The sequence below is a fragment of the Acipenser ruthenus genome, chromosome 18, assembly GCF_902713425.1.
Source record: "Acipenser ruthenus chromosome 18, fAciRut3.2 maternal haplotype, whole genome shotgun sequence".
Taxonomy (NCBI): domain Eukaryota; kingdom Metazoa; phylum Chordata; class Actinopteri; order Acipenseriformes; family Acipenseridae; genus Acipenser; species Acipenser ruthenus.
The window spans coordinates 21,539,614-21,558,338 of NC_081206.1; the positions used below are offsets into that span (position 1 = coordinate 21,539,614).

Below are 18,725 nucleotides of genomic sequence, written 5' to 3' on the forward strand. Positions count from 1 at the left end.
AGGTTAGCAATAACACCTACAAGGGGAATGTATCTGTTGTGCCCCCCCCCCCCCCCCCCAGGTTTTCTCATTGAAACAAAGGAAATATATACATGAAAGCTGGAATAATAATAAAAAAAAACACAGTATATCTCTTCATAAGTTACTGCCAAAATTCAATAGTACTCATATGTTTTAGTGATTAGGAGGTATTATATTTTTGGCAGCAGCCGTATTCTGTACTGAGAAGTAATAACATTATATCCATCAGGTTTATTTTATAATATGTCCATGGCGGAAAAAAAGTGTTAAGCTTAGGTTTTTTTTTTGGTCACTATTTATAGCATGCCCGTGGATGATAAAAATTCTTTCCAATTCTGTCTAATAAACAATTTTATTAAGGAGAGGAATCCCCTTTAACATTGTTTATAGGCCAATTCCTTTACTTTATGAACTACAAATACAAAACATTATGCTGAAATGCCTTACATGCGTATGGTTAAACTCACTGAAATAATGCAGTAAATCTATAACCCTGTGATTGTTTTACTATTTAAATTGCACTGGTGAGTTTGAAAGATTTTTACCATAGCATACAATAAGTGAAACAATTGTGTAATAGATGCGTTTGTAATATATTTTGACACCACTCTGGAATGGTTCAACCCTGCTCCATTCTAGAAAGCACTGGATTCTCAGTTTGTAATTTGGATTACAAATGCCTGCAGCAACAGATCCATTAAAACAAGACAAGCTGCATAGTGGAAAAGGGAAAGTGCCCTCGATGTGTCTGAAGGGCCAGGGGATCAGAAGGAGTGTTCAGAGACGAATATTGTCAGCCTGATGACAGAGCTGCCCCTGAAGTTAACGACACTGTTGACAGTGACCATCTCTAGGTCCAGCACGACCTCCTGCGGTCCTTTGATCGGTCTTGTAAGAACCAGGGTGGCGCTGATGGGCCCGGTTTGCTGTTGTTTGAACAGAAAGAAGAAACAAAATGAGTTAACACCACAGAGGTATAAAGCAGTCCAGACTTTATCCACAGGGGACCATTCTCACAAAGTACTGCAGAAACGCATTCCAGTTGCCAGCCACAGACATCTATGACATAGTCTAGAGCAGCCAAAGTGTTGTTTTGTAAAGTGCCACCTAGAGAACTCAGCAATACAAAAGGAAACTCAATGCATAGTCGATCACCAGATGGCACTAACTTACCGACATACAGTACAGTGTAAAGACACTCTGGCAGATATAGCCTATGTAATACATGTCTATGGGTGGCAACTAAAACTAAAGAAAATCTTTTGAAGGCTCCATGCACAATAAGTAACTATATAGTGTAGCACTATCTGTTGGTGTTACATCAGTATTACAAATAGGTTTGTTTATGTAGATAAATAATGGGACATACATTATAATTTATCTATCAGCCAGAGATTTTTATTATTAAGCAGAAGATGCAGGTATCAGAGTTAGACACATATTTGATTGCAAATTACTTAATGTATTTATAGTAATATTATATATATATATATATATATATATATATATATATATATATATATATATATATATATATATATATATATATATATATATATATATATATATATATAATCAATTATTATAAATATATATATATATATATATATATATATATATATATATATATATATATATATATATATATATATATACACTCACACACACTTAAAAGTAACCTTTATAAACTGTTAGTTTATCATTTTATAACAATAATTTACATTTTTAGACTTCTTAAACAGTAAGTAGCGGGGTTCCTAAAAATAGTGTTACACGTCCCCACGTGTTGCTACAGCTGTTTAAATAACGTACCTGTCATTTCTCTTTCACTGTTTTCAAAATGTCCGTTCTAGTGGACTTGGGTTTTAGATCTGTCCTCTAAATCAAGGTTGCTTAATTAGACCTTTTTAATTGTTTTTAGACATTAAACAGTTGCAGAGTTCAAGTTACTTATAAAATGTTATAGCTAACTTGAAATCTGCAACTGTTTAAGAGCTGAAAACAAGTAAAAAAAAAGGTATAATTAAACAAATTATCAGTTCAATTAAGGGTTTAATTAAGTAATTGAGAACTCAGTTGGAATGAAAACCAGCAGACACAGGGGGTCCCCAGGACCAGGATTGGGAAACCTTGATCTAAATCATGGATAGTTATTCCTGTGTTACCTCTTTGACAATGTGGGCAATAATCCTTACACTATCAGTGTACTAGAATGGACATTTTGAAAAGAGCTTTGAAACAGACTTTAAAGTTCTAAGTGTAAAAAGTTGTCAGGATGTTAACAATGAAAAGAAGAATTCCAGGTACGTTATTTGAACAGTTGTAGCAACATGTGGGGACGTGTAATGCAATATTTTTTTTTGAGAACCCTGTTACTTACTCTTTAAGGCAATCTAAACATTTATAAACCATAAAGTGTCCCATTCCTAAAAAACAAACACAAAACCTAGAAACTTTATAATACATTGCTGCCATTTTATAATGCTGTTGTCAAGAGCCATAGTCACTAGACCAGGCTGTTTGTGTCCCGCCTTATAACAAAAACACAAGTGATAGTGTAACAGCATATGGGGCAAATGTAAGCCACAACCATGCCGCCTTATAACTTGTTCTGCAGTATAATGGGATGCTTTGCAAAGGGGGAGCGCTGTATATATATGTGTGTTTTGTATTATATCTATAAGCAATATGTGCAGGGAAAAGAGAATAATTGCCTCAATTAGCAGGACCAAGCTACCATTAGGTTCTTACCCTCATGTAGAACTCTCTGCCCTCGTTGCCTGATTTGATCTGGAAGATGTAGTAAGCTCCAGGATAGCGAGTGGTCGCCTGCATTTGAAACACATCGGTGGGTACACTGCGCCCCCCACCGGCCATGTCCATGTACTTGTATAGGATTGTGAAAGGCTTTTCCCTGCAGCCAATGTTGTCTGCAGGGCACATGCAGCGGCTGAAATGAAAGGAATATCGTTGTGGTAAAACTGGCAGCAGTCGTCATCTTGCTCTTCTGTTGTGCATCACAAGAGTTTTTTTTAAAACCTCTTGTGACCCAAAAGAAAAAGTTCATTGAATTTCATCCCCCCTTTGAATTTTTGATAATTGAGACCCAAATAAATCAACTCCTAATTTTGAAGAAACAGTAATATCCAATGAATAACAGTGTACACTATAATGTACACAGGGTCGCAAGAGGTTATCTCTTTTTGGTTTACTAATGTATTGGGGGTCAGCAACCAGAAGCACAGAAAAAAAACAGGGTTGCAAACCCGATATCTAGCGCTGGCCAGCCCATCGTCTCAACAAATGGAGTTAAATGAACACTCAAGATAAGGTGTCTATGGTTGCTGGGGTGGGTCAAGATTAATCAGTCTTCAATGAAAAAGGATTGTACTTCTTGTCTATTATAAAACTACTATTAAGAGATACAGAAAAGTGATATGGGCAAAAGTAAAATAAATGCATAAAAAGGCTACAACTGTATAAAATAGAATGATAATGCTACTGTAGATGTAGAGACACTTCTATACAGTAAATATGATGTAGAGACACTTCTATACAGTAAATAAGGTGACACTGAAGTCTGCAATGCCATAACCGATGGTAACACTTACTTTTCACTGAGTTCGATGTAAGGCTCTTCACAATTGACAGGGTCTAAGCATTTATATCCTGCCTGGAAATTGAAACATACTTGTGCTGATGTACAGTTGTTGTTACCCGTCTCACATTCATTGATATCTTAAAAATCAAACACACAACAAGTATGGTCAGGTTATTAATGTATTATTTGAATGTAAATAGATACAAAATTTGAACATGATATATTTTTTAGGCTTACAGTGCTATTTTGTTTACTGAATATGGCCCTATTAGTTAAATTAGTTGACATATGGAATGCTATTCACAAAACTTTACCTCATGAACTATTTAAATCCATTTCTGTTATAACATTTGTGCACAAACTGCCCCATTTTAATAATGTTAACAGTGCTGTTGTTAATATCAATTGAATTGCATCTCACGACTTAAAGCTTTATGAAAAGGCTCTGGCATTTCTAAAAAAAAAAAAAAAAGAAAACACACAAAAAAAAAACAGTAACATTTCATTTGAATTGGAAACTACTGTAAAAAAAAACAAAACTTTGTATAAGTCTATTTTCTAGGTATTTTTAGGGGGTCCTAAAAAGGGGGGAGCGACTTATACACCAGTGTCACCTATAGGTTTTTTCCTGATGTCTCAAAAAAAGGGGGGTGGGGGCAACTTATACACCAGTGCGACTTATACACTGGTTTTTACGGCAGGTAGCATTCATAACACCTTCATAAAGACTTAATAGTGTACAACTATGTGTACATTCACATTTGACATAACATGCATATAAGTATTCATATATTTTTTTTTACTTTATATTATTCTGTGATTTAGAATATGTGACAAGGCTCCAACTGTCTGTATCCATCCAATATACGGACAGCTGGAACCTTGCTTGATCAATCACATCACTTGTTTCGTGTTCCATTACGATCCCTGGATTATAAGCATGTTGGTTTAGAAGTGATTATGAAGTATTATACAGTGAAGCCTTTATAAAGGTGTTAGGAATGCTGCATACAGTAGCATCCAATTCAAATACAGTTTAAAGCCATGACATGCTATATTACTCATGCATTTACAATGACAGTACTACCAGTGCAGTTAAAAAGACAATTGAAGTACATATCTGAGGGTCTATCATATCGTCTTCTTAATATTACAGGCAGGTCATGGGAAGCATCGTTTAAACAAACTTACCAGTACATAAATAAAACAAACATACATCAACAGACATATATTTATAATATAGATTTCCCCTACCTTGACACTCCCTGCCATCCTCAAAGATTGAATACCCCTGAGGGCAGATACAGTAATATGAGCCTGGCTGGTTCACACACTTATGCTGACAAAGGAAATCTGAGAAACCACACTCATCCATATCTGGAAGCAAGGCACAGGGGAAAGGAATTTAGGGACCGAGATGTTATTATTATTATTATTATTTATTTCTTAGCAGACGCCCTTATCCAGGGCGACTTACAATTGTTACAAGATATCACATTATACATTATTTCACATTATACAGATATCACATTATTTTTACATACAATTACCCATTTATACAGTTGGGTTTTTACTGGAGCAATCTAGGTAAAGTACCTTGCTCAAGGGTACAACAGCAGTGTCCCCCACTGGGGATTGAACCCACAACCCTCCAGTCAAGAGTCCAGAGCCCTAACCACTACTCCACAACAAAGTGTTGTGTTTAAAAGTAGCTCTTCCTTACAATTTGTGTAACTGTACATATAATAAAAGGTACACGCACAGCAGTTTCACCCATTCCAGGTTTTAATACTTGATTAGCCACTATAGGTAACACGCTCAGGTTATCTAATTAAACCAGCAATGGATCAAATTGTTGTGCAAAAGGGAGTCTTATTTCCATCCCTGTATATATTTTAACATGTAGGTCAAATCAGAATAATTAAACAGCATAGCTAATCTTAATCCGATACAAACTAACTGATACAAATAAGTTTGAGATAGCTGTGTCGCATCAAGATGTAATCTTGTGCAGTTTAGGCAAGCAGAACCAATCATCGCAGAATGACTGCAAACACCATACAAAGTTAGGAGGACTCTTTAAGCATTTCTGTGAGGTGGGAATGAATACTCCATACTCACCCTCACAGGTAATGCCATCAGCTCCCAGTTCAAAGCCAGTATCACAGCGGCACAGGAAGGAGCCGTAGGTGTTGAAACAGTTGTGGCCGCAGGGGTTTTCTCCATCACATTCATCCACATCTGTGTGGAAAGACTGTTTTATCAATACTGATAATAAGGCGATATACACAAGTAGTGTTTGGACGATTCTACTTCACCTCACTGTTAAATTCACAAAAAATGTCTAAAAGTTAACGTCCTTCAAAGTTACCTTGGCACGATCTGCTGTCAGAATTGAGGATGAAGCCTGGATTGCAGGTACAAGAGTAGGATCCTGGAACATTGGCACACAGCTGCTGGCAGTATCCATACCTGCACTCATCTATATCTGAAAAAGAACAAGAGCAAGACTGGCAGTCAAAATCTGTATTTGAAAACTGAATGTAAAGTAAGGGAGCAACTGGTTAAAACATATGCAATGGTGTGTAATACAGTATATTAAACATGCTAAATTTACTTGAGAACATTTACTCAACAACTGGGTTAATCGTTGACGTGGTAGATTCCTAGAATGTCTTCAGGACACTTTTTCATAAATGCAGGATGGGTACAGGTGTCTGGAGAGTGTTCTACCATAGGAATTGATCAGCTTGACACCCCAAGTTTGTGAGAACTAAAGCATAGATAGGTTACAACACTGCTTTTGAAGAAATGTTGGGTGTAAGAAGTGGTGGTCTGTCCATTGCTGGCATAATATTAGTCTTGTCCATTGCTAGCATTATATAATTTGGGTGGAACTGTTTTCAATTCTCTCAGTTACATCTTCCAACAATCTTTTTTTTCCTGCCCTCTGAAGCGTCTGTCTTTTTTTCATTACGAGCTAATTGAAGCCAGTATTCTGTTGGGCTTTAAAGGCCCTTGTGAAAGGCTATTCAACATTTCACAAGGGTAGTTGTTAAAGAGGGTGGTGAAATATCAGTCTGTAGCAATGTGCAAACATACGTGTTCAGAAGGATACAGCGAGTGCGTCATAAGCACTCCCTGCTTACACAAACTGAAGTAAGACAAAACACTTTCTTCTGATACTCAATCTTATTATGCCTGGAAAATTGGGATGGGTTCAGTTACTTTAAACCAGGGGTGTCCAATCCTGAACCTGGAGGGGTGCTCTGAACTGGCATACGATTTCATTGTGTATGTGTTTGTTATACCGTGAAGTGTTTTAATCATTGTTTATTGCTGTTTCTGCCCTCATGGATATTTGGCAGGTTTCATTAACAACATATTTTAAACGTCAGGGTAGCCAGTATAAAACTGACCTCTAGGGATGCACTAGATGTGTGCACCAGTAATTTCTTCCCTTCTGAAACTAAGTTTACTTTGCCATGGAAAATATGGAGACAATTGCTGATGCACACCCCCACACCCTACTGGTCCGTTTCATGCTGGCCTCATTACAGAGATTGCTCAGAGACAAAGGATACATATGCTATAACTTTATTAAACATACCAAACATCTAGCTGCTAAAGAAATACTTTGGACAGCAGTAGTATATATATATATATATATATATATATATATATATATATATATATATATATATATATATATATATATATATATATAATATGGGTATTCACAAAAGCATTTTCACAAAACTCTTTGGATTAATTTAATAAAGTTTGATATTCATTACATTGTTTTAGACTTGTTTTCTTTAAAAGCATGAACGATTTATTCTATAAAAAAATCATTTAAATAAATTAAGAGTTAAAACACTGTGAATAGTTATACAAACAGCATATGTGATGTTTCAGGTCTGTCTGGCTTTTGGATTCAAATACAGAAACAGTGTCATATTCTGGCATTACTACAGTATAATACTTGAGCCTCTGTGTGTTTATTGAGAATATCTGGGCTCTGGTTTAAATCAGTGATGGAGGCTGAGCCATTGTGAAGAAAACCATTGTGCTTCAGGGCTACCCTCTTCATTTCTTCCCACTCAGTGAAGCTCTTACCCAGGCATTGTCCTTCAACAAGCCAGTAGCCATCTGTGCAGGAGCAGGTGTATCCTCCGTCCGTGTTGATGCAGATCTGGGTGGGGTTGCACTGGTGGGCATCGGTGGCACATTCATCGATATCTGCAGCAGTGTGAGGATACACATGTTAAACACACAACAAAGACAAGATCCGCTCAGTGTTATTCATGACTTAATGGAATCAAAATAAATGATTCCTTGAAAAGAATCTCATTCTGTGAATCAATGGTATTATGGTGAATGATAATGATTCAAAATTGACAGACTCTTGATATGGACAATGAATCCAGCAACATTCTAATTAAAAAAAAAAAAATCTTCTAAAAATGTCTAGATATTTTCTTTGTGGTTTATTTAATAAATAAAATGAGCCCGAATGGGTTATATTTTCAAAGCATTCACTCTGTTCTTTACTAAATCCTATTCTTTGAAAGGAGAAAACATGTCTTAATTTTAGAAAACTAGACGCAAACATAGACAAGTAATATATCAAGCGGTTTCTAATTTTGAAATATTTAAAAAAAATAAAATAAAGGATCATTGGAGTACATGATTTTAAATATGGCTCTCCATTTCTCTTGTTTTGTAGTACAAGGTACAAATTCCCTCTGTGGACAACCCAATGGTATTCCACATCGCTGAAATTCACTCCATAACCTGTGATGAACATTTACAGTATACAGTGAAAGCCCATTTTATATACTGAATATGCAGTCTGAAGGTTTCCTTTTTTGGACATTACCAAATGCATTCCATTAGGCATGTGAATTTTTATAAGATGAACTCACTTCTTTCATACTACTGAAAATAATAACATAATTGCTTTAGATAAACATGGAGCTCAATGAGTGATGATGCTTGATAAAGGCATGGTCCCAAGCCAAAGTCTTAATGGTAAGCTAGACTGCTTTACAACAGTTTCCAAGAGTAGGGACAGCCAACCTTGGAGCCAGTCCAACTCCAACACACTGCGCACCTGTTTGCAGTTAAGGCTTTCGACATCACCGAATCTGGCTTGTGACTTTTCCCACATCTGCTGCATGTGTACTACAAACTGGAGGGGGAGTTCTGACTGCTTCCTTATATAGGTGCTTTACTAGCTTATCGTGGCGAAGTATTCCATGCTGCAATTACAGCTGATGGTGTTGATTGTGTGAAAACATTTGTATTTCTTTAATGGCACCAGATTAAACAGGAATGTTTTGGGCCACCCCAAGTTTGTATTTTATTATATGCCTCGATTCCCAGGATAACAATATGACATACTGTTAGTAGCTTTACTAAGCTGTAAACCGCAAACTGAGCACTATTTAAGCATTAATAATCGAAGCAGGGAGCATTACAAGCTGGATAATTGACAATGACGATAGTTAAGGGTTTAAAGACATTTACTAGTGATATTTATGTTGAATAAAATAGAAACATTTATCAGGTTTTCATGGAAGCTTCATCAACCACCTTATAAATGTTTATACTACAGTAGGTGTGTGGGTGTTCCAAATCATATTTCTTTTTCATATTTTATGGCCAGCTTGCTGCTGTGATGTCCCAATATAATTCAGTATGACCCTAAAAATAATAATCATAATAATTCAATCAATTATCATGAGTAAACCATAAATTATGTGGGATAATAAGAAAGCACAATTCTTCAAGGGTAACTCAAAAATGACTTTGCCCTCAGGGTTTTATGCTGTCATCTATCCTTTTTTCCTAGTAAAATCACTGTCATATCAATAAACTCGAAGCATCAGTATTTGATATTTGTCCCTGTCTGTATATTTTGTTTACTTTTCCCCTTGCCTTTAAGCAGAAAACGGTAATGCTGAAATGTATTTACAGTCAGCAACAATGTGTCACTCATTTAATTCAAGAACATCATCCCGCTCATCAGCTATATAAGGTATATTACAATGTATGAAGCATGCAGCCAAGTCATGCAAACAAGACAGTAAAATCCCTAAGTAAAACCAATAAGAGTTACAAATACTATCATAGGTCCATGAAAATTCATCTTTAAGCATTCGTTATATGGGTATAGTGAACTGTTCACAAAGCCATACAGGTGCACAAATGTCTTTAATATTTAGTCAGCTGCCATGGGGGGCTGGGTAAGCTTGACAGCTTTTATTCCTGGCTTTGGATCCGTCCAAATTCCCCCGAGATGATCCAATTCCTCCTCCCAGAGAAGAGTGTGGACTCTTTTGAAAATAATCATCCCAGTAAAAAGAGCAACCCTGCAAAAACTAGGCCCAGCAATTAGTTTCCTTTTAAATTCAGTGTTAAGCGTTTTCAAAGTTGGGTGGCAGTTTAGGGGAAACAGCTCTCACCAAAATGTATTATGCAAGGGAAGCCACAGCTGCTGGGAGTTCCTGAGAGACTAAAAAGAAGATTGAGCCAGGCATAAATTCAGGTATTAAACTGCTCAGTACATCAACTACAGCAGCCAACTTTAAAAACTACTGTGTCTGAACCTACCATGCGGCCTGCATGATTCTCCTTCACTTAATTGCCCCAATCTGAACAGTTTATTCTATTAGGTTTTAGCTCTATGTCTTTGTTTTTCTAGAGGTTAAAATGGGCAGGTTAAAATGTAATCAGTTTACTAAATCAGTTGCTTGTTGGTGCTTTGGAAAATGTTAGGCAATGCACTGCATGTGGCAGTTTTAAACACATGCTATAGCGTTTATATAGACTTTAGTGATAAATATTGAGGGCCTTTGTCTTTGCCTTTTATATTGGTGCAGATTGAGTTATATTGGTAGTTGTGGATAATTGTATTTTTGACAGATTGGTCAATTTGAATTTCTAAATGCAATAGCATTTATAACTGGCATTATTCATTGAATGATTTTATATATGTGCATATGTGTTTTATCTCCTCTGCCTAATATATAATTAATTGAAGCTAAAAGCAAAAGGAGGAAACTATTTGAAACTATTTACCTGTCCGTTAAATGTTATTTATGTGTTTGTTCTTGTATATATTAAATGTTATATCTATTTGCTCTATTTGTAAAGCTCTTGTTAATACTACCTCTGCTAATATCAGTAATCTTTATCTAATATATATAAACCGTAGGTTCTTCAAGCTCTTTAGATACAACTGATAATGGTTCCTATTCCCAAGTTGTTTAGTATTTAATTCTGGAATTATTTACTGTTACATAGGAGGCTGTGTGGTCCAGTGGTTAAAGAAATGGGCTTGTAACCAGGAGGTCCCCGGTTCAAATGAGCAAGTCACTTGCCCTCCTTGTGCTCCGTCTCTCGGGTGAGATGTAATTGTAAGTGACTCTGCAGCTGATGCATAGTTCACACGCCCTAGTCTCTGTAAGTCGTCTTGGATAAAGGCGTCTGCTAAATAATAATAATAATACATACATACTGCTTTGATCTTTTTTTTCATTAAACTTTTCCAGTCAAGTAGAAAAACGTAACACGTATGAGTTTCTTATAGTTTGGTTCTACTATATATTTAAGAATACTTTGTTTTCATTTGTATTGTACTTGATGCTGCCTTTTGCCATTGAATATTACTTATTAAAAATATTGATTTAATACATTTGTAGTAATGGATAGTTCTTTTTTCCAGACCTGTCATAACATAATACCCATGAGAAAGAAGGAAAACAACTGCCACCTATATCTACCACCTGGACCCAACATGTCACACAAAAAGCCAGACATGGCTGATTAAAACAGAACCAATACGGTGTGTGCTTTGGCTGATGTGACTGTTTTGAAATTAAATTGGACCATGAAGAAGTGTAGGAGAGTGAGACCAAAGAAACACAACCGAGAAGCCAAGAAAAGCCACAACTCAAGTGGCATTCAGAAAACTGCTGCATTTAACAGACTTTCTAGTAGGGCTGGAACAGCTATTGGAACAAAAGCATAGTGAGACTGCATAGTAAACATGGATCTTTCCTCAGTCAACTCCACACCTCGCTTATAGGGGAACTGAACTGTGACATGCTTCTTACGTCATCTTACAGTTTACTTGTAGTTTCCATACATTTAACACAAATAAGGCAGTACATTATAACTGTGTTGTTGTTTAAGCTTAAGTCTTAAGTCTTTGGGCTTCTCCCACTCAGAGACTCATGATTGTGCTGAATAGCAGTTTTCTGCATTGGGGGTTTTGTTGAGTGCATCAAACGCATTTCACTTCTTGTTTTTTTTTTAATTTAGTAGTTGCCAATTTTTTTTTTATTATTATTTTCTCCCAATTTAGAATAACCAATTATTACTTAAGCTTGGCTCACCGCTACCACCCCTGCGCTGACTTTGGAGCGGCGAAGACGAACACGCGCTGTCCACCAAAGCGTGTGCCATCAGCCGTCTGCTTCTTTACACACTGCAGACTCACCATGCAGCCACCTCAGAGCTACAGCGTTGGAGGACAACACAGCTCTGGGCATCTTACAGGCAAGCCCGCAGGCGCCCGGCCAGAATACGGGTTCGCTGGTGTGCAGTGAGCCGAGGACATCCTGGCCGACCTAAACCCTCCTCCCCCCAGTGGTGTTCGGCCAACTGTGCGCCGCCCCCTGGGAACTCCCATCCACGGTCGGCAATGAAATAGCCTGGACTCAAACCGGCGACGTCCAGGCTATAGGGCACATTCTGCACTCCATGTGGAGTGCCTTTACTGGATGCGCCACTCGGGATCCCCTAAACGCATTTCGCTTGTAACCAGAAAACAGAAAAGGTAAATTAATGAGCCCACTGCACCATCACCTTGCCTCTTCAATTAAGACTATCACCACACATGTTTACAAAGCTCACATTGGTCTCAGTTTGTCACCACTTATATTTGGTTATGCCACACACTGGTCATAATGCTACAAACAACACAGCCAATTTTGTTTTTAAGTGGCAATACAAATGCTTCTCAGGTGCTGGAGAATCACAGCGCAGTTTACCAGATAATACTTGGAACTTACCGACACACTGGTTGTCTTCACTCATGACGTACCCAAACCGACAGAGGATCGATCTTCCTGGTGTGGGGAAGTTAGGTGCTGGAACAGGGACAGGGGCAGGAGGGAAGGGATTTGAGAGGGGCACTGAGGAATCTGGATAGGTCAAGCCAGGAAAGGATGGGGAGTTCGGCCTTGCATAGGTCGTACCCCCCCCGAATGTCCGTGGAACACACAGGTACCCTCCGTTCTGATTGATACACCTCATATCCCCTCTGCAGGTGTTTGGGAACAACCGACACTCATCAATATCTAAAAAGAGAGGCAGTTAGCATTCCAGAAGTAATATTTCTTATTTCGTACAGTACTGAATACCACTGAGAGATAAAAAAACAGAGCTCAATTTCCTGTTTTTTGGTTTTTCCCCAGCAGAACCATACTTAACCCTGGAGGCGAGTCCCAACCTTGAAAGTCTCCCTCTGGACTTATCGGGCTAGCAGATCAGAAGAGGTCCCTGGGAGCACAAAGGCCAATGCAGAGCTCCCGTTGGGCCCTCAGACAAAATTGGGAAGTCGGCAGGAACAGGATTCAAGCCAGGCTTGCATGACTCACCTTGTACTCGTCAGTGTTTTCACGAGGTGAACCACTGGGGACCCCTATCTTTATTTAATTGGTTTAGCACTTAAAGGTGCTTGCCTGAAAGGCACTCTATGAAATGGAATTCTAAATATTTCTATATTTATATTTAAAATGAAAATGGATTATGAATGAAAAAGAGAAATAATCATATGGGGCCATAAAAAATTGGTCCACAGACGGCAAAAATATTGCTTGAGTAACAAACGGCCACACCACTACAGGCATTTCCCAGAGTAATGAATTCTTTCAAAAATATCAAAACAATTTTTTTTTTAATAAAACCACATGGATAAAAAGACTGCAGGAGGTTGCAATGGTAAGAAACAAGTATATTGTACAAATAACTGTGTAATGTTTTAATATTAGATACATAAGCTGCGCTATTCAATTCCTCTACATATCCCTTCCAGGCAGCACATGCAAACCTTCTTCACCGCCTACTGTGTTCCAACTATCTATGTGAAAAGGAACAGTGTTCCCAAATTGTGTCTTCTGAAACACTCTGATTATAGCTACAATTTATATTATCTACCTTGATTTTTGAAAACACATTTGTGCATTTCTCATTTATCACCGACTTGAAGGGAGACATTGTCCCCACCCCTTCACCAGCTTGTTCCCTGTCATTAACCAACCAGTTTCTTCTCTTATTGACCGACATTCCATCAGCGAGTAATAAGTGCTGCCCACGAACACAAAGCCGAGGCAAAATGACCTAGGAAGTGCGGGTGTAACAGATGAGAGTAATGCAAGGATGCCGAAAGCTTTCTTTAACCTGATGCAGCACCAATCATGTTTTCAAAATGAAATACAACAAATGTTTCAAATCGGTCCATGTGTGACCTATGAAACAAATGGAATGCAAAACAGGTGTGAATTTTGGAAATGTCTCATTTGCTACAATCACTTTAAACATGTATGCATTTTATATTTCCTCTACAATGACAGTTTTCAGTAAATAGTGAAGACAGGTGCAGACAAATATCCTTACCTATGCACTGTCCTGTCTGTCGCTCAGCATGGAACCCTTGAGAGCACGGCTGTAAATCCACAAATGAAACTTGTAAGAGATTTCAGGAGTTCTGTTAGCTGAATTTTAGTTGCTGATCTGAAGGGTTTAACTCATTATTGCTTTATGTATATATATATATTTTTTTTAAATGATAAACACCTATGTTCAACATGTCAAATAAAGCTTGTTTAAACCTAACATCACTCTTAATTAGTCCTGCCACCTCATTTACAAATATCTGTAAACTTTGACACAAACCAAACCAACTCACACAGTGAAAAGGTAAATGGAATTGTGCAATTAAACTTTACATTGATGAAACAGTGCAGCAAGTAAGCAATACCGAATGTACTAAAGTAAACTGTTCACAACAAAAGGACTAATATAACCCTTTTGTGAATATGTTTAAGCTTGAAATTCCTACTCTCAAAAAAATAGTTCAAATTAATTGATTACCCGTTCTTTGATTTCAAATGTGTCTCAGATCTGTACCTGATGTTAGATAATAGCTACCTGTATTTATAATACAGCTTAATGTTCCTTTATAACATTCTTAATGCCCCTCAAAATCATTACTGTTTCAAACTCAAAACTCAATATCACATTTTTAAATATACAAGTGTCATTTATTTTCCACCATCTCAACCTGTGTTGTCAGACAATGAAACAAAAATAACATTTTAAAAAATCGTTCTCCAGTATACACTACCTCAAATAGAAACAGCTGGTATGGCCCAAGCAGTGAGTTGTACACAGACTGTGTTTTAACTGCACTATAATAGTAGTTAATTACAGATTTCAAACGGCAGTTACTTTGTACCAGTTCACCACTGCAGTTTTACGTGTATCAGTTGAACTCCGCACAACAGACACAGTAAAACGTTTTCAGTCACTGAAAACAAATTGAAATTTGTCAGTGTTTACCTGAGTGCTTCCTAAGTGGACGTGCAGCAGAATTAACAGCAGTGCTGAAAGCATTCTGCAAAGAGAAGAAAAATAATTCAATGATGTCTTGTCCCTCTGCTACACTTTCTAGTGCTTTAAGTGCCCTCCCTATGGTTTGGGTCAAATTGATTGAAGAGTCATATCCATTATTGCCATATTTGTATCTTGTATGCTTTTGTTGTTACAGTAACTTATGCATATGGGTGCACATGCTCCCTAACGTTGATTGGGGCAGAAAAATCGTCAGCGACTGTTTCGCCAGTTGTTGCTGGCCAGCTCCTGGGCATGAAGTGGCTTGGCATTCAGATTGAAGGACGCTTACTGACCTTCATTTCTGCTGAGCTATTGTGGGGAGTCGCTTCAGTGAGGGAATGTAATTGGACATTGTTAAAGAGGGAGAAAAACAGGCATAACATAACTGAACACTCTGAAATGGATATTTAAAAAAAGAGGGTGTCCCCTCCAGGATAGGCTTGAGGTGTATGGTCACAGAGGGGATTGTGCTAAAGCTCACACCGCCATTGCTTGTGCTATCCCCTCTCTGTGAATAAAAAAACAATAAACACCAAAAAAACAAGGAACCTGTGAATTATGTATTTAAGAAGCAAGTTTTATTGGAGCAGGAAACGTGTAGATGGAGATAACTTTTACCAGCTGGTCAATAAAAACAGCTTCCAAACTGGGACCAACTTCAGGCACATATTTCCTTTGAATACATAGTACTAATATTCTGTAATTTAGTCCAGTAATCTAAATAACATGTTTTGGCCTATAGTGTCACAGTGAAGATTAGGCAGCAAACACATTTGGAACCTTAATATCATTTAGAATCCTTATGGAGAACACTGGAATATATTTGGTAGCAAAGAAGTTTGTGTTGCAGAATAGAAGCAGAACCGTGAGGCACAGTTTCACTGGGGGTATTGAGTAACAAAAAACAGATAGCAATCACCCATATCCTTCCTATAACTGTTTTCAAATCTGGTTTTAAGAAATGGGTTTATTTAGTTTAGGAAGCAAATACAAAAATATTATGACACTTGTTATGACACTTGTCACTCAATAGTTATGAGGATGGCAATAAGAACAATTACAGCCACCATCTAATAATAAAGGTTTCTCACAGCTGACTGTGGAGAAGTATATGAACACTGTGCTGTGCACGCAGTCCTTTAAGAAAAGCATCGTGCACTGAAACCTATGCAACATTAGCATGCTACCCCACCTCACTGCCTTACAATCAGCCTTGAGGAATCTTTTCAGAAGCAAGTTATTTATGGAATAGTTAGTAAGCAAGGGACACAATGATCTAAAGCAAAATATCTATTTAATATGTGTCAAAAATACAAGCACATCACACAACACGCATTGTTTTATATTTAAAGTGATAATCACCAATGCTTGCTTTCAAAGCAGTTTTCTTACAGTATCTCTCAACACGCTCAAAAGCCCTTTTGCCATTATGTAGTTTTTCCATACTTCATTTTCACTGATGAGTGAGCCATATATCCTGCCAGCTCTCAATAAATGAACTTCCTGGGCAGCATTTATTAGGGAAACAGTCACATGACCTGCTACACAGACATGACCTTTAGACAAAAATTGTGTTAACTGCATTTTAGTCTAACACTTAGTCTGATATCATTAATTATTAGTAAGCAAAACTATTGCTGTATAATTCCATGAAGTACGACACAAATTGCAACCTATGTGCCAGCACATACTATGCGATGAAAGAGGCACAACAGCTTTAGTTTGTATAAATACTAAAAGTCTGTATCAATGTCTTCCAATGTTTGTCATTGAATGTATTAGATTTATTTTAGTATTTCTAAATTCAGCACTATTGAGTGTTTAATACTATGGCTGTTAGTTTCTATCAGACAACAGGACTTGTTTTTCATAAAGGACAACTTGCACCATAATACTGTAACAAAACAGCAGTTACATAATGACAAATCTCTTTTAAATCCCACGTTTGGAGAACTATTGAAAAATGCATTCAATGAATATTTGTTCATTTACCTTATTGTCTTGACGTTTGTGTCTTCCAGAGTCTTCACAGCAAGTCCCAAAGTATTTCTTATCCCCCTAATATTTTTCCTCTTGAAACAAACACACTTTCAGCCAGTCTGCAATTCCTTAGGTGGTGGTGTGTCTACTCTGTACTACAGTACTAATAACCCAGGACCAGGCACTCACTAACTGCACCACTCTGAACTTCCCTCAGACGCTGGGCTGCAAAGCAAAATGAGCACCTGGTTTTATTTAGCTCCTGCCTGTCATCCGAGCGATAGACCGATTGGACAAGGAATGCTTAAAATGAACACTTCCATTTTCCAAAAGGCTGTTTAATAATGCAAATGGGGGCCCTATAGCATTTGGCAACAGCTGGTTTGAATCACATCAACAATCCCACAACAATTCCCTGGGAAAGCTGCCCTTGCATTTTTTAGGAATGCTTGGAGGACAAGTTGAAGGACTAGAAAGTGACACACACACCAAAACACAGTATTTAATGGAAAGTTCTTTGGGAAGGACACTGCTATACCGTGGAATGAACATGGAAATAGCACCCAATATTGGCTGTTAGCAGCCTATTCTGTCTCACAACAGCAGTTCTACCCCAGAATGATATCCATTTTCTACCGAGACACAGTAGATGTTTTGGGATAAAATGAAGAACACATACCAGGAACACTTTATTAAGTGTCTCCAACTACACTGTAATTATACAGATATTACACATATAGTTATGTAGTTACAATGCAACAACCTACCTATAATTACAAAGTGAAAAACATTGAAAAAGTTTGTAATTGCACTGTATTTATAATTACCCTGTATTAAGACAAGACATTAAGAAAACAAGGGGTCTGGGTGAGGTTAATGGGCAAAAAATCTCCCTCCCTGTCATTCCTAGAACATGGATAACATTTTGGGGTACCACTGCACCTTATGAAAACAAGCTTTACTGAATCTTCGACACAAAAGTGAACAAGTTTCCAAAGTTCCCGTTCAGTTATGTCATAAATCAAGGTTTCATTAATAAATTATCTGTCATAATTATCTCCAATTGGAACAGCACTGTAGAAAAAATAAATACAAAAAAAATGTAGATGGATGTGAACACACATACATGAATGGCAAGCTTTATGCAGCTAATCAGACTGAACTGGAAAGTCGTTGAGCTTGACATACAGCAGAACTTGTACCATTGCCAACATTCTTTTTATTAACAAACAGAGCAAAACTGCAGCCGATTCTCAAATAAAAAACCCAGCATTGTGGATCTGATCTCTTCAACAAAACCATTTCAACGCTTTCTTAAAACACTTTTAAAAGACATTTTTTTCCCCCCCAATACAGACAATACCAGAAACTGTTTTATGATTTAGTCTTACTTTTAAAATGTATAAGTTGATATATATATATATATATATATATA

General features: G+C 37.3%; 1 protein-coding gene across 1 annotated transcript; it reads right to left on the minus strand.

Annotated features, from left to right (window-relative positions):
- Nucleotides 1-45: 45 nt before the first annotated feature.
- Nucleotides 46-17,680, minus strand: LOC117418749 (fibulin-5-like). The gene is made up of 11 exons (XM_058991513.1): nucleotides 17,303-17,680; nucleotides 15,257-15,311; nucleotides 14,312-14,360; nucleotides 12,706-12,993; nucleotides 7,742-7,864; nucleotides 5,994-6,110; nucleotides 5,744-5,863; nucleotides 4,877-4,999; nucleotides 3,633-3,759; nucleotides 2,773-2,971; nucleotides 46-947 (listed from the first exon to the last, which is right to left on the minus strand). The coding sequence occupies exons 2-11, from the start codon at nucleotides 15,308-15,310 to the stop codon at nucleotides 786-788; spliced, it is 1,362 nt and encodes a 453-aa protein (XP_058847496.1). The 5' UTR covers nucleotide 15,311; nucleotides 17,303-17,680; the 3' UTR covers nucleotides 46-785.
- Nucleotides 17,681-18,725: the final 1,045 nt, after the last annotated feature.

Excerpts from the sequence above, each read along its gene's own strand:
- LOC117418749 (XM_058991513.1), bottom strand. The coding sequence starts at position 15,310 with ATGCTTTCAGCACTGCTGTTAATTCTGCTGCACGTCCACTTAGGAAGC. Across the intron at positions 7,865-12,705 it reads TGAAGACAACCAGTGTGTCG|ATATCGATGAATGTGCCACC; the intron begins GTAAGTTCCAAG and ends ACACTGCTGCAG. Across the intron at positions 6,111-7,741 it reads TGTTGAAGGACAATGCCTGG|ATATAGATGAGTGCAGGTAT; the intron begins GTAAGAGCTTCA and ends GTTCTTTTTCAG.